Source organism: Tuber melanosporum (assembly GCF_000151645.1).
Source record: "Tuber melanosporum whole genome shotgun sequence assembly, scaffold_15, strain Mel28".
In the NCBI taxonomy this organism is placed as follows: Eukaryota; Fungi; Ascomycota; class Pezizomycetes; order Pezizales; family Tuberaceae; genus Tuber; species Tuber melanosporum.
In genome coordinates, this window is record NW_003298808.1 from 798,851 (window position 1) to 815,688 (window position 16,838).

Below are 16,838 nucleotides of genomic sequence, written 5' to 3' on the forward strand. Positions count from 1 at the left end.
GCTCTTGACGACTTTATCTGATCACCAATCACCATCTGAATATCATAACGATGTCAAACTATGTGGAACTCAATGTGAGGCTGCGATAACAGATTGTTGGACTGTTGTTGAACCACGATGTTATCCAACTTGAAGATTACTTCGAGATCCTATTGATTGACTACTGTCCTGATTGCAACAACACTTGGGTTGATGTACAGCATGAATCTGGTATGTGTGACTACTGTGATTTGCATTTCTTTGAGTCTAAATGTTTTCTCAAGATTTCTTCGTGTACCTGGTGCGACACTTGGGATGAAGAAGAAATGGTGGAAATTGAAGCCTTTGATTTCCCAGACTCCGCTTTTGATGATTATTAGGTTTTGTTTGTTTAAACAGTTGTTTTGTTTTGGGGAATGTAACCGGTATGGGTACTCGGTTATTGGTTTTTTTTTATGTTTTGTTTTAAGTATCGCTTTGATACTTAAGAAGTTTTACCAAAGTGTATCGATTGATATCTTTGATTAGTTTTGTTCATGCTAGACATGAACAAATTTATGTATTTAAAGACCGCCTAATTCTACGATAGATAAGGCAGACTTCGACAGACAGTATTTCAATATACTTGGTTGAACAGTTACTTCTTTGTTCCTCAGTACACCTACAAAGCCTCCTTTAGTTCTCAGCTCTTGCCTCCTCTCGGGAAGAGCAGGCCACCTGCCAACTATCGTATCTATTACCGATAACATGATTAGCACCTTGCGAACATGTTACATGGACTTAACATTTGCAGGAGAATTACTGGAGTACTTGTACAAAATATGAGATATAAAAAGAAGAATGTCTACAGCATACTACTTATAGACAGACGGAAAAACAAAGCAAACCAATAAAGTACTGGAAGGTTACTTGCAAAGCTTGATCAACTATGATCAAGATGAACAGTACTAACCATTGCTCCTAGCTGAATGTGCCTATAATAGCTCAGCAACCAATACACATAGAATGACCTCATTCTGTGCACACTGTGGGTTTCATCTACAAACTGAATGGATGAAAGAGTACAAGGTGTGAAATCCAGTTGCATTACTTTATTCGAACTGGGGAGAAATAATCTACAAACTAGCAAGGTAATTATCTGAATAAATATGAGAAGCTATGGTCATGTATTACAATAGAAATACCAATTAAAAACCAGTCTTCAAAGTGGATGACAAACTGTGGTTAAGTACAAAGAACATTCACATATAGCAAAAGTCAAAAAAACTGAGCCTAAAAATATAGGATCTATTCGTGATATTGGGAAAACGAGTGAGCAGCATGTTTAAACTGAATATCTTGAATCATTGAAATATACAAATAATATTTCACCTGTCCCTGTTAGAACATTATATGGAATCAGTACGCGAAGACTATAGACATCCACACAGAGAGCTCAAAGATATTAAGGGTAACTTACAATTGGAGATAGAGAAAATTGTTGGAAGCGAGATTAGCTTTTACTAAAGGAGAGTTTGTGGTCGCTACCAAAAGGTATGGGAACTATAGGACTTTGTAAAATGGCAAGGATTTTCAGAAGAAGGGAATACCTGAAAGCCTACCATAGGCATAGATAATGTAAGGGAAATAGTAGAAGAATTCCACTAAGAAAACCAGGAAATGCCATAGTGGGCAGAGTAAGGAAGATGAGGAAAAGGTTTTCCTGATATGGTAAGGGAAAGGTTGAATGTTTTTTACTCTCATTTCATCAGGTCCTAAATCAGTTAAGGTTTAATGTTCAAATTTTATGGTTAAATTTAATTTTTAATTTGTTTAAATATTTACTCAAAAAGGCATTTAAGGTGAAGCCTAAAGAGGAGAGAGCTCATGTTTGGAGTACTAGAATATAATACCTAGAAGCCACTCTAAGTAGGATAATCCCACTAGCAATCAGAATCACTGGTCTCCAATACTCCCCTCTGGCCAACTTATGGGTCTTGCACATTATTCTACGTATTAATCTTAGTTGCATCCTGTGACTATAATGTCACAAAATTGAAGGTGTCAGAATAACACTGTATATGTTGCTACCATCTATCTGACCAGATCTGTTCACAAAATATATAGGAGAGAATTTTTGGCTAGGTCTGGATAGTGGAAAGGTACAGTCACTTGGCAGAAGTGTTCATGAAACCAGTCTCAGAAGACTAAGCTACCTCACCAAAATGCTACCTTTTAATGAAGTGTAATGTTGATCGTGACCGTTCACCCCATCGTGACCGTTCACCCCATCGTGACCGTTCACCCCATCGTGACCGTAATCATTTACAAATCTACACCCACCCCAGTCTCCTTTACCTAATTGATTAATTTATTAATTTTCTCTACCTTTTTTACCAATGGTTAAGCGTTCTGGACATACGAAATATGCTACAAAAAAAGACCTCCACCTAAAAGCACCAGGAGAGAAATGAGCCTTGCAGAGAAGGACATAATAATCGCCTTTTTCTACTGCCTCCGGAACATTGCCTTACTGGCTCAAATTATTAGACACCTATGGACAACAGTTAAGAGCTTTCTTGTCCAGGCATGTGAACGCCAATCTCTTGAAAATCTTACTCATCCCAGTTGCACCCCCATTTTGAGTGCTCAACAGCATCAAACAATTATACAGGCAGTCAAGTCCAACCAGAAAATGACCAGATGCACCTTCAAGTATTACTATGCACCCGGTATTTCTCTTGATACTGGTAACTCTTTGTGCTACCCAGAGTGACTGGATATGATTGCCTACTAAATTTGCCTCCATAGTGGACTGGGTACTCAGAGAAGCAAATATTAAAAAATGGATAGCTAAGTCAAGATCTAGACTAAAGCCTGATCATGTGGCTAAGAGATTAAGATAGGCTACAGCTCATAGGGACTGGACAGCTGAGGATTTTGAAAGAGTGATTTGGAGTGATGAGTGCAGTGCGGAGAAATCTAAGGATTTAAATCAACATTGAGTATTCAGAGAACCTGCAGAGAAGTAGTTGGCTGATTGTGTACACCTAAAAGAGAAGGATAAGGGAATCTCACTTATGGTTTGGGGGTGCTTTTGGGGTAAAAGAAAAGGTCTATTAGTTTCTATTACTCAAACTATCAATAAGACCAGGTATGTTAGACTTTTGAGAAGATATCTTTTTCCTGTTATTCATCAAATGATTTCCTTTGGTATACAACTTGAAGATGTTCTTTTTCAGCAAGATAATGCTCCTATTCACAAGGCATATAGTGTTATCGATTAGTTGGAGACAAACAGTATTGAGGTTGTAGACCACCTCTCTTATTCCCCTGATTTAAATCCAGTTGAGCATGTATGGGTTGAGCTTAAAAAGCGATTGCACCAGCAGTATCCAAGGATTGCAGATACTCTAAGAGGAAAAGAGGGTGTTAGGAGAAGACTTACAGATGTATTACTATTGGTTTGAGAGACAATTCCTGAGAGGTTTTTTGAAAAGTTCTGGAAATCAATGCCTGGTAGGGTGGCTGCAGTTTTAGAAGCAAGGGGAGGTTATACAAAATATTAGCTGGTTAATTTATAGCAGGTCAATTGACCATTGAATGTTGAGAGGTGCCAGTAGTTGTTGATTATGAACTTGAACTCGCTCACGCGTATGCCTGTTAACAACCCCACCGCCACTGCTTCACCATATAGCGTAACCGCAATTAAACATTGTCTCAGATCACAAACACTTCTGCAAAGTGACTGTATAAATATATTAACTATGCAGAGCATTGCTAGGCTTTTAAGATTGAGCATCTTTGCAATTAACCATATGTAACATGATGTTTTCGTACAAATGATATGGTATTGAATGTTAAAGGATTTGTGTGAAAAGCCAACACATTCTCATCCATCCTACAATAGTCAAGAGAGTCTAGAACTCAGAAGGATACTAGCAATAAAGGCAATAGACTTTGCAGAGTATTACAACTAAGTCTAGGGATACAACGTGATTGTAGGAATTATCCAGAATAGTGAATAACTAAAACATGTTACCTAGAACAGCTAAGAGTTGCTGACCATGGGATTATCTGCCAATCTAGTAGAATAGCCTCCTGCAAATTAGAAGGAAGTTATTCCAAAAACATCTGTGATTTAGATCAGGAGTTATAGATATTTGAAGTCAAGCGATCTAAGAAGGTTGCATTTACAACTACCTCTGCATATACAACTCACAGATGAAACTGATCATTTCATCGAGCAGGGAGAACATTGAGGCCAACTCAGTTTGACTTGAAAACTAGGCCATTGTCTAATAACTCTGAAGATCAGATAATTACTATTAGAAATAGTACAGTTCCCAATTGACAAGATAGTAATTATTAAAGACAAGGTGATGGTTTTCTGGATCTTCTAGTGTTTGCACTTCAGAAGAATACCCTATGTTTCAAGTTATAGTTAAAAGAGGTACCTGATATGTATGAGGAATAGAGGTAGTCCATGAACAGTCAGATGTGGAATATAAATATTGAAGTGTCTTCCAAGCTTTTAGACATCATCAAGCAATGGAGAAGAAATCTTAACAATATAATATTGTTTTCACAATTCAATTCTACTTTTCTCAACTCTTACTTGTCATAAATGAAACAACTAATTCCTTGAGCCTTCCTAGACAAATCTCTTTCTATGAACAAATTTCAATTGGCCTTGACTGTTCTGAGTCTATACAGATTATCTCCGCCTAACAGAGGATGTAGAAATATATACTACCTCAATCAGAACACAATGTATGTACAATGTTGCATCCTGGTTCACAGTTATCCTTTTGCATATCCCATGCAGCAGACAGACAGGATGCACAGTATGCAGGTAATGATTTTTGCTGCTATTGTTTAGTAGATAGTACTAAAGGTTTAAGAGAACCAAATCACACTATAGAAGAAAAATAAAGAAATAAAGGATTTGAGTGAAAATATAAAAGGCTGGACAAAACAAAATAACCAGAGTGCAGAACAAGGATTCAGGGTTAGAGCTTGTAAGAGCAGGTTTTAGCGAGTGGGAAAGAAGTATGATTTTAAGTACAAGTAATAATCAGAAATTAACTGGTTAAGTAAACAATTGAATGAAAGAAGGAACATATTCCTTTATATAAAAAAGAAAAATTGAATTATTACTAATCCTCTAATTTTGACATGTTCTAGTAAGTTCCATTATCTTTTATCAGTTTCTAACTTCTTTCACTTTACATAACTATAGACTTATTTAAGCAAAATCCTCCTGTTGACAACCAAGTAACTCTAGGGTAGCTGTATCACATAATGCTATAACCTTATACTCTTCACATGCTTTATGCCAAAATGGAATCAGATATTGATCAAGCATCTGAATTGTATAAACTTCAGAGTTTATTGTAACCTTTCCTAACACTTCTGTACTCCCCTCTCCCGATTTTCAAGTATTGTTACCCACTTGCAATAACGTATACATTTATTATATCAATATAATGAAAGGATATCCTGAATAAGATTAGGATGACAGGAGAAACCAACATTGTCTTTAATTTCCTCCCGAGACACCTAGCAAGTATTGCAGCCATGAGTATAGGAGATTATTCCTTGAATGTCATCCTTCTTGAGGGTAGAAGTGTGCCTAGTACACTTATTGTTGGAAGGCAACCCATCGCATCAAGTCCGCCGATGGATCATCTGCAAGGTATGCCATAATTAGAGTAGGGAATCCTTTTCAGTTAAGTGATTACAAAGTATCACTGTGCAAAGACACTCATCCTATATTGTTTCTTTTCGATAAATGCTGTTATGGTAATCGCTGAGTGTTACTCTTGTCTTCATGGCTTCTGAATTGTTGCTCACGACGAGCGATCTCCATTCCTAAAACGTCATTAGTGTGTGCTTCGACCACATGGTGCCGCACTCCGCCACAAAATGTATATATATTTTCACGCACCCCTGAGTACTATTTTATATAGCCTAGCATACAAAGTTGGATAGTAGGAGCCAGTGGGATGGGGGATGGAAGGGGCGGCGTGGGTGTAGTGGAAACGAGCTGACCCCCAATAACAGAGTAGAACAAGGGACAGGTTAAATTTCTCTGTAGCAATAAGCTACCATCAGATTGGTAATGGTACTTTGGGAGGTGTGATTATAGGTGCTTACGATTCTAGCTCCCGGAATATGATAGTGAATATCCTACGACAAGACTTGTTGTTTTCACGGCGTAGGATAAGTTCTCAGATATCACTCTCAATTACCATATGAACAATCTTACGATCTTCTCCGTGGCCTGTATTACCATAATATAACGAATATCTCATTGAACCCCACCCCACCCAACGCTATGACACCAGTACACATTTTCAAAGTCAATGTCACCTACACCCCAAGAACCGCCGCCCTCGCAGCTCCATATTCTGGCACAATCCCCCCTGTGAAAACCTGCCCAATTATTAGCCGCAACCCAGACCAGTCAAGAAAAAGAACACAAACCTCAAACTGCGCAACTCCTTGTCCAACCAACCCCTCTAACCCAGGAACAACCCTCCACCCTGCTCCCTCCGCCAAGGTCATAACCTCAGTAACCGTCGGTTTATAGGCCATCTCCGTTAGAACCCCCGCGCATGCTCCACCGGCCAGCAATTCCCACAGTATAACCTTGAGCGCGTCATCAATAGGCTTATCCGCTGGGACCGTACAAACCGCGGTGATTGGTTTGACTTCCACACTCTTGGCTTCGGCGAGGGAATTTATAGCCATGAGATTGTATTCTTTTGGGAACGCCTCTACTAGAGACTTGAGATTCTCAGGAGTGCGGTTTACAACGTATATCCTACCATACCCCATCATGTGTAAAGCGTATACCGCGGCACGGGAGGTCCCACCAGCACCGATTACCAACGCTGTTGCCGTAGAGTGGCCCTCCGGTTCGGTGGCACCGCCAATGCGGAGGGAGTTTTGGATACCGACCCAGTCAAAGTTATCTCCTGTAAGCCTGCGCGTTCCGTCTTCTGTAGTAACCGGGATAACGGTGTTTACCGCGCCGATCGCTTGAGCATGGGCTGAAATAGAGGATAGAAGGGGGATTATAGAGATTTTATGCGGGATCGTGACGGATGCCCCTCCAAAGTTCTCGGTGTTCATGATCTCTTTAGTGGCAGAGACGTCAGCAGATTCGAAGAGGTGGTATGTATGTGGCAGGCCAAGGGACTGAAATAACGTGTTGTGCAACGCTGGGCTGCGGGAGTGGGAGAGGGGTGTGCCGAAAATGTAAAACTTCTTAGTTTCAAGCATGCCCATTAGGGAGAGGGCTTGGTGGATCTCTACTGTCGATAACTGGCCTGGTGCCGCCTTGAACGGGAGCGCCGGGTGGGTGACGGGAGTCAAGAAGGTGTTCAGGATTCTACTGAGCTTGCCTTTTTCGCCCATGTTTAGCGCTATCATGCGGGTTTCGTGGGTGGCGGCATATTTCCTAAAGTTCTCCAGATCGTAGTTGTCTTGTATGCTCTTCGCCTGGCCGATGAGCTTGATCACATCCCCGTATTTGAGGGTCATGTTGAATTTAGAAATCCAAGATGCATTCCTCCAGCAGAGATCTCCACCAAGATCGTGATGTGAGGCGATAATCTTGCTATAACCTTTGCCCGAAGTAACCTTCTCAAGCAGTGCAACAGGCCAGGTAGTCTCAAGATCAATATACTCCAATCCCATCCTAATGCCAGCCAGGTAGAGCTCCAGGGCCCGTTGGTGATCTTCATCGGGGAACTTTCCGCCTTGACTCTTAGTCCTAATAGTGAAAACAACCGGGAGTTGAGTTTTGCCCCTGAGGACAGCAAGCTGCTCAGATACAAACGCCGGAGTCGCCACTCCATTTGAATCCGTAGGATCAATTAGCAAGTCTATCCTCACCTCAACTGCATCCGAGCCGATGGTGACAGAATTGATGGCACCCGTCACTTCTTCCAAGTTAGGAAAAGTCAACGAAACAAAGAAAGATCTTGTCTTCTTAAGAAGCCTCTCGTGGTAATCCGAGTTGCCAGTAACGATTGCAAGGAATCTAGAAAAGTCGGCCTGTGCAATAGCCAGATCACTCTCAGATACAATCGGGCTGTAGTATTGGTAATTGCTGCATTCAGTATACCAAGGCTTGCGACGGTTCCAAACCCCAACCATATCCTCCACGTATGCAGGTCTAGTTTTGTCGATACTAAGGAACTCCATGACCCTTTCGATATTACGATGAACATGGATGACGATTCCTCCAGAAGAACAGTACTGCTTCAGGAGATTCCTTGCAACTGGCGTCTCTACAATACCTCCTCCGCAGGCAAAAATATAACTGTCAGGGTGGGCCTTAAGATGTCTCTGTAGAAGTTCCAATTCCAGCTTCCGAAATCCATCCCAGCCATGTTTTTTGATGATCTCTGGCAGTGCGCTCTTCTGCTCCTGCTCAAGCACGGTATCCAAATCAAGAACCGGGCGGTTCAGGATCTTAGCCGCCCGGATGCCCATTGTCGTCTTACCGGCACCTCTCATGCCAATAATGACGATCGTGCGATTGGAGCCCTTCTTCACTTCCATCACTTGGGGATTCTCCAGAAGCTCGACACCACCCAGGTGAACGTTGAAAGAGGTAGACAGTACATCCCACCAACCAGGCCATGTCTTCTCCACGCATTTTCTCTCCTGGAGAATGACTGGATTCGGTGCAATGAGTGAAATAACTGAGAAACTCATAGCAACCCGATGATCGTCATAACAGTGAACTCCTTCGGGGGTTTTCAATAAGTTGTAGTCTATTCCTTGGATCCATATACCATCTTCCAGCTCGCCGGCAGTGACACCGAATTTCCCAAGTTCGTGAACCATGGCGGCGATCCGATTACATTCTTTCACACGTTGATTGGCAATACCGGTTATAGAAGACCTCTCCACACCCTTGGCGACAGCCGCGAGAACTGATGCAGTCAAGAAAGCATCAGTCATAGGCTCCATGTCAACATGGGGCAAGGGTCTCAATTGGCCCTTTGGTGGACCTCGAACTGTAGTAGAATAGTCCGACTGCTCAACAGTGCACCCCATTGGCCTGAGAACATCCACAGCAAAGCGAGCATCTCCCTGGAGAGACTTCCTACCAATATTTGGTACAGTAACGGTATTCCCAGTGATAGCCGCGATAGCAAGAGGATAAGTAGCAGAACTAGCGTCACTCTCGACGACATACACTGCCGGATTCTTGTAAGATCCTTGAGGGATGTGATAAGTATACTCCTCAGCAGTCGACTTTGTGACATCAATTCCGAAAGAAGACATCATGGCGATAGTCATATCGATATAGAGTTGAGAAATCGGCTTTCCGCCGACAAGCGACAAAGTAACTGGTTCGCGAGCATATGGCGCGCATATCAAAACTGATGACACATATTGAGAGGATACCTTCGCTTCGAGCTCAATTCTTCCTCCCATAAGTCCCGATGTTGAAGGAACACGAACCGGAAGACTGCCTTGGCTCTCAAGATATTCAACAGAACTTCCGTTTGAGCGAAGAGCATCGACAAGGGATCCAATTGGTCGCTGCTTCATACGGGCATTCCCTGTGAGAACAATAGAATCATGTTCACCCGAAGGAGACACCAGGGTAGCGACGGAAGTTAGAAAACGCGCTGCAGTTCCAGCATTGCCGAGATATAGCTCGTCCCCACAAGCTCGAAGCTTGCCACCGTTTCCATTCACAACGAGAACGTCACCGTCCTCTTCCCAAGAATACTGGATTCCACCCAAGTTGTGAAGGGCAGTAAGCATATGCTCGGTGTCATCAGAGTGGAGGAGATTCTTAACATGACAAGTTCCAGAACCCAACGCCGCTAGGACAAGCGCACGATTGGAGATAGATTTCGATCCCGGAGGAGTAACTTCCAGTTCTGGAACACCAGATCTCTGGGAATGGACAATGACACTTGGGGAGAGAATAACACGAATGGAGTCGTCATCAACAACAGATGCCTTCTTTTCATATGTTCTACCAATTGCAGCAAGGAGGACTACTTTCTTCTTGCGCCCGTCGTTCTTCTTGTCAACACCCATAATTGAGAGCATTCTCTCAACCCCACAGTGCTTTCCGGCAGTAAGCTTCTTGACACGCTTGTCTTCGAGAGAGGTCGGGAGGCCATAGCTGGTCAAGCACTTGGATAGTCTCGCGACAGCGCCAGGTTTGCAGACACCCAAGTGTCGAGCGAGCTCAGCTTCTTTGACCATTCCGATTGCCACACACTCTCCGTGAAGCATTTGTGGAAATAGGATAGCTTCAATAGCATGCCCGATAGAGTGACCGAAGTTGAGTAAGTTCCGTAACCCCCCCTCGCGCTCGTCTGCTGATACCACATGTGCCTTGACACGTACGGAGCCCAGGATGACATCTTTGAACACATTCTGAACGTTCCCTATCTGAGCTTTATCTAGAAGCTGTCAGTGAAGTCAACCCAAGCCATGCTGATAGGTAACATACCACTCCCCGAGCTCTTAGCTCTAACCGTCTCGAGTATCAACCCGGAACTCTGTTCCAATCTAGCAAACTCGGCTTCATCCCAGATAGCAGCTGTCTATCACCACCATTAGCTACTACTCTCTCTACATCCCCACCGTTCCAACCCAAACTCACCTTAACAACCTCTGCCATCCCATTAACAAACTCCCTCTCCGGCAAAGTCTCCAAGAACTTCATATCGATGAAAATCCTCTCTGGCTGCCAAAAGGCTCCAATCAAATTCTTCCCATGGGGCGAATCAATCGCCATCTTCCCGCCAATCGAAGAATCCACCATAGCCAATAGCGTAGTGGGCACCTGAATAAATCTAACCCCACGCATGAATGTTGCAGCGACATACCCGATCATGTCCCCAATGACGCCGCCTCCAAGTGCAATGACGACTGTGTCACGAGTGCATTTCTCCGAGAGCATCCAGTCCTCCACCTCAGCTTTCGTGGAGCGGGACTTTGAGTATTCGCCTGGTGGGATGATGTATGAGAGGAGACGGGCTTCGGGGGAATACTTGAGTGCATTTTTATTGAAAGAGGATTCGAAGGCGGGAAGGTAGAGAGGTGCGAGGTTTGTGTCGGTTATCAGGACATATGTTGACGAGATCAAGTTCTGTAGTAGATCTACCGTGATAGTGTCCGTAAGATCGTAACCGACCTTAATAGTATCCTTTCGAAGAATCTGCACCGTAGTAACAGTGGAGCCGTTATCGCCGCTCATTATTACGGTTTGTTATTTTGTGGTGAAGGGAATTCTCTCTTTTTTCTTTTTTTCCAAAGTTGATTCCAGCTGGGTTTAGAAACGAAGGTGGCAAAAGGTTCGGGTAATGATTTGCTTAAATGTTCTTCGTCAACTGTTAGAGGAAGGACCCGTATCTTAAGTTACCCTTGAGGCAGAATTTTTTCAGGCGTCGGGACCCAGTGTGTACAAAGATTTCCGCTCGCCGCTATCGTAGAAACGGCGAAGGGGGCGAGGTGGAGGTATTTTTGTTTGACGAAGATGCGGGGCTAATTTATTCTTTTGTGTCACGTGGATGGGAGGTATCACTAAAGCCGGCTCCTGAACTATGTTATCCGACGGACACTGCGACATGAACATGTCATCTCAGGTCGAATGGTATCGTACTGTACTCATGCTTGTACAGTGTGTCCGTTTAATAACTATACCCCTGCCCGGCAACCACAACCACAACACTTAATGAATTCAACCATACAAAAAATCAAGATACAAAGCCAATTAAGGAATAGATGAAAGTACATGACCTAAGCTTCAAAGAAATCCAATTACCATTTTGTATGATCTCCATCTGCATCCAAAACAGCCTGAATTCTCTCAGGCATTCTTTCTATCCAAGCATCCAATGTCTCTTGAGGAATCAAATCCCACTCCTCCTTTGCTGCCTGAAATAATTCAGCAGCATTATGGGGCCTTCTTTCCAATCTGGAGAATCACTTTCTGAGGGCTCTTTTGAGTAGTGCCCAGGTGTTCTCAATAGGATTGAGATCTGGAGAGTTGGGTGGCCAAAAGAGTGTTTTGAAACCATAGTCTGCCTCCAATTTTCGATTTTCCTCACCACCATGCCAGGAAGCATTATCTGCAGCTAGGTAGATATTGTCAAAAGGTCTATCCAGGCCTTCTATAAAAGGGATAAGGTATGGCTGGTGGATCTTAGTTGCATATTAGTAGGAATTGAGGCCAAGTCTGTCTCTTTTACTAGTCCTTCCTCCTCCCTCCTCTTTCTCACAAGAATTAACTCAGTCCTCCCACCCTTCATTATTACAGCATAGACACCAATGCTAGTCCTTCCTGACTTAAAGCTAGGCTTCAAGGTTTTTTCTTCCAGCTCTTCACCAGCTCTTATCCTGACCTTTCTGCCAACAGGATTTGAATCATAGATGATAAAGGCTTCATCAACAAAAACCACCCAATTCCATGCCCCTCTCCAGTTCCTCCTTCTCCTAGCAAACTCCTTTCTCTTCTTCTGTCCTTTCCTCCAAAAAGGCTTTTTCCTTGGTATCAGAAGCTTAAAACCAGCTTCTGAAATGAACTTGTCAATAGTAGTTTTGCCAAGACCAATATTTGCCTTCTGGGTAATTTCGCATAGCAATAGATGAGGCTCGGTATTGATAATAGCCTCTACTGCTCTACCTTTGGCATTGGTAATCTTGGTGGGTTCGCCTTGCTTCAAAGTATAATCGGTAACTCCACCTCTTGTCTTGACTCTAGTGACTACCTTTAAATAGTAGCCTCACAGACCCCAATAGTCTTTGCTATTTTATTATACTCCATATCTGTATGCTTATACAGGACATATATTTCCTTATTCTGATCTTCTTTTACTTGGGTAGAGTAAGGGGAAGCCATAGCTGCCAGTGGGATGAGGGGGTAATGGTGTTACATGCTTGCTAGGCAGGAGTATAATTATTAAACAGACATGACTGTACTTGTACTCGAGTAGAGAACTTTGTAGTTTTATCTGAACTGGGCTCACACAGAAACAGTTAATTTACTGTTACCCCACCTTACTATGTAATACTATTTTACTGGTAGAGATGGAGGTCTGGAGATAGGTAAATTAATAGCTACAGGTCTCTATTTTACTGAACCTTACCAAGATCCGGAATGAATACATGAGATACTGATAAAGTTAAAAAATTTTTTTTCAAGAACTCTCTAGTACTCATGCCATGGTTGTAGCTTACTGTCGGAACTCCTCATTGCTTACTTGCATACAACTTGTAGCACTCCTCTAGAGTGCCTGCCAGCTTAATATAACTTACTAGCTCAACATGACTTTTTTATAACTCAATACAACTTTTTTATGGCTAAATACAACATTTGTGTAGTTGAATATGGCATTTTTGTAACTTAATACAATATCATAACTTAAGCAAAGATTATAACTCAACTATATGAAACCTTTTAGATTATATTTGTTTTTTTCAACTATGGCAAATGTGTTTTCCCTCTAATTATAATTTTAGATATTTCCTGTCATTAGATTGAATTATCTGCCTACCTTTTACATATAATTTTATAGAAGAAATAAAACTCTTTTAGCTTATTTTTCTTTAACAAAAATAACTGACAGCCCAAGGTATATGGCAACCATCATCTATCAACCCCTCCCATTTTCAACTCTGTTAAAAGAAATTGCATTAACTCAACCAAAACTCAATCATATTATCTAATTCTTTTTCCTTTAAATACTATGTCTCCTATTCTTTGCCGTTATCCAAAAAAGCCTATTCCAACCCCTCACCTCTCTGAGTTTACCAGGGGGAGAATCCTTGAGTTACATGAGCCTCAGATGGAATATTAGCAGATTTCTGACCACCACAACCTCCCCCTCACAACCGTAAAAAATACAATCTCAAAGAAAGACTTACAGGACAATGAGAAGAAGAGTGGAGGAAAACATCCTAAGACTACCAAGTTACAGGATGATGCTGTGGTGGAGGAAGCTCTTGAAAATCACAATACTATCTATTTTAAGATTGTCCAAAAGATTGCTCAAAATGGTTCTTCTATGACAGTCAAGGGAAGACTTATACAAAGTCATCTTAAAGAGTTGTTAGCAAAAGAGAGGGTTCACTTGGATGAGGATCTAGCTCAGGAGAGATTGGAATGAGCATTAGCTCATAGACACTGGGTAGAAGAGATGTGGAGGAGGAAGGTAATGTGTGGAGATGAGATTGCTGTTCAGAGGGATGGAGGAAAGAGGAGAAAATGGGTATTTAGATACCAAAAATAGAAGTGGGATAAGGATTGTATGGAACCTACTGCTAGGACAGGGGAGAGGAAGATTAGCCAGATAATGACTGGTTTTTTTTATGGTCAAACTCATGGTCTCTTTTCGCCAGTTTTTCCTGATCCTTCTTCTGCTGGATGTGGAGTAACAGGAAAGTTAATTATTGCGATTTATGATCAATATGACTTTGTAGGAATATGTGAGGATATGAAGAAGCATCTTGAGTGTGAAGAGGTTTTCTTTATTATTGATAATGTGAAGACTCATTTACATTTTAGGAGATGGCTCAGAGGGCAGGAAATTACTCGAATGGAAATTCCAACCTATTTACCAGATCTTCATTCAATTAAACATGTTTGGGCTCTCATAAAAGATAAGCTTCAGAAGCATTATCCTGACCTATATCTCATGAAAAGCTCTAACAATGAGGTCAAAAAAGCTATTATGGAGACTATTAATATTTATTGAGAACTTCTTGACCAAAAGACTTTTGATTTTCTAGTAGGTTCAATGGTAGATTGGATTGAAGCAATTATTAAGGCTGATAGATAGTACACTAGATATTGATTTCTACTACATATTTATATTTTTTATATTTTTATTATTATTATGATGTTAAGGCCGGTAAGGGGATAGTCATTGTACCATTAAGTTAATTTTTTGCTTGTTGTAGTCAGGTCATTTGAACGAACAATATCTTGAATATCCTCTACAGTATAACCTTTTAGCCCTGATTAATTGAATTTAAATATCAGACTTTCCAACTTTTTAGGCACCATGAAAACATTTTCCAATCATTTATGAATTTCCCTTCTGACATTCAAGATATATGAGGCCTTTTTGCATTCCTTGTTGAAAACATAGAATCTGAATCCAATACACTTGATATCAGAGTGCTCATATTGCATGCTAAACTAGATTAAGCCTTAGCATTATCATAGATTGACAGAACCTATATCAGCAAATATAAATACCTGTGTCCTGTTTATTCTGTACATCAGATACTTCCAATACTCTTAATGTAAACTCCTAATCCAGATAAATCTGCATGCATCTATTTTGTCAGGATGTGGCCCATATTTCTGGACAAATGAGAGATGCTCCAACATGCCCCATTAGCTACCTCCCTCTCCAGTATGGGCTACCCACAGTTCACTACTCCCAATATATCTAAACCCCTGATGCCTCTTATCTAACACGTTTTAATTGTTAACTCTTTTCTTGGATGACCACTTAAGGTTTCTCACTACAGCAATTGCCACCTTAGAACTGGTAATTTCATCTGGGTGATAATTCAATGACATCTGATAGATGCAAAAACAGGCGAAGTGGTATCAGAAGACATTGGATGTTGGGCACCTGTTAGCACATTGTCAAGGGTGTACAGAAGGCAGCCCGGCATCATCGGCAATTTACCAGCATTGCGTCTTTTTGTCCTGATGCCTTTCATGCACCTCCAATGTGATTAAAACTAGTGTCCAATATCTGCAGTCTTCTGATACTACTACAGCATTTTTTATGTTTGCTGAACATCTTGACATAGTCCTCCAGTATTCTTAACATTGCCTACGCACTGTTTCCAGATATGATTTGTCGCCAGAAGACTCACAATTTCCTTAACAGCTTACCATCATTCACCATATCACTCCAGCCTGCACTATCCAATTACCTCAGTTCCTTGATTTAGTTTGAGTTGGGTCTGCCACAGCTCTCAACTTGTACCAAATTTCTTCCACCTAATCTCTGATCTAGACTTATTTTGCCTGTTTTCAGAATATTTTGACCATCATGATACTAATACATTGTATTATATACTATAAATGTGTGACAATATACAACTACTAAGGAATTCAACTTGGCCCTGTTCCTCTATGTCACTTTTATCCAGCTGGGGAGGGGGATCCACTGGTGTGCTGACCTGACCCTGGCCATTTATACCTGCCAGCCAATCTCTTTGTACCTCTGCTCATTGCAACTCTTACTGATTATAATGTCTCTGGGTTCGCATGCTGCTTGTACTAGTTGTTAGTATTCCAGCCTACTCCAACTCAGTTCTGAATACCTGGCTTAATATATTGAGATCATTAGCATGTCCAACTGTGCTCTGCATATGTGTTCCTCAATCTCTCACAATTCTCTCCCCCAATACGCTCCTGATTGGCTTGGTGATTCTAGTTTGGAAGTCCACTGATCTGTTGCCCCATATATACAATTGCCACTCTAGATAATCTGTGTTCGTATTAGCTGGATTGTCACAAGTCCTAAGTAGATGTTTTTAATCTATACCTCGAGAACTTAACCATGTGAAATTTACGTTGTCAACACAGATTCCTGGCTGCCAGTAATGCAGGACATGACATGATATAGCAGTACTCAGACATGGAAAAGAGCCATTAATCTTTCTCAGAAACTTATCATCGGTTGTCCTTCTTCTTTTCTTGCTTCAATAAAACTGTTAATATATTATGCCCAGAATCTGTAGAGCTAGGAATCTAAGAGAAAGATTCTGTCCAAATTATTAGATCAATTCAGTCTTATTTCCGACTAAAATAATCACTAGGAATATTAAATAATACCTCATATTTATTTGGTAAGCAA

The 16,838-nt window shown here is 41.4% G+C and overlaps 1 protein-coding gene; it reads right to left on the reverse strand.

Moving 5' to 3' along the window:
* Positions 1-6,188: 6,188 nt before the first annotated feature.
* GSTUM_00004770001 (uncharacterized protein) lies at positions 6,189-11,442 on the reverse strand. XM_002836545.2 has 5 exons: positions 10,613-11,442; positions 10,463-10,553; positions 10,390-10,409; positions 6,448-10,341; positions 6,189-6,396 (listed from the first exon to the last, which is right to left on the reverse strand). Exons 1-5 carry the CDS (start codon positions 11,207-11,209, stop codon positions 6,334-6,336), a joined length of 4,665 nt encoding a protein of 1,554 aa, XP_002836591.1. The 5' UTR covers positions 11,210-11,442; the 3' UTR covers positions 6,189-6,333.
* Between the last annotated feature and the right edge of the window lie 5,396 nt (positions 11,443-16,838).

Bases quoted from the DNA above. Each gene is read 5' to 3' on its own strand.
- GSTUM_00004770001 (XM_002836545.2), bottom strand. From the start codon at position 11,209: ATGAGCGGCGATAACGGCTCCACTGTTACTACGGTGCAGATTCTTCGA. The intron at 10,554-10,612 runs GTGAGTTTGGGT...TGGTGGTGATAG, and splicing joins GGATGGCAGAGGTTGTTAAG to ACAGCTGCTATCTGGGATGA. The intron at 10,342-10,389 runs GTTCAGAATGTG...GTACGTGTCAAG, and splicing joins ATAAAGCTCAGATAGGGAAC to GCACATGTGGTATCAGCAGA.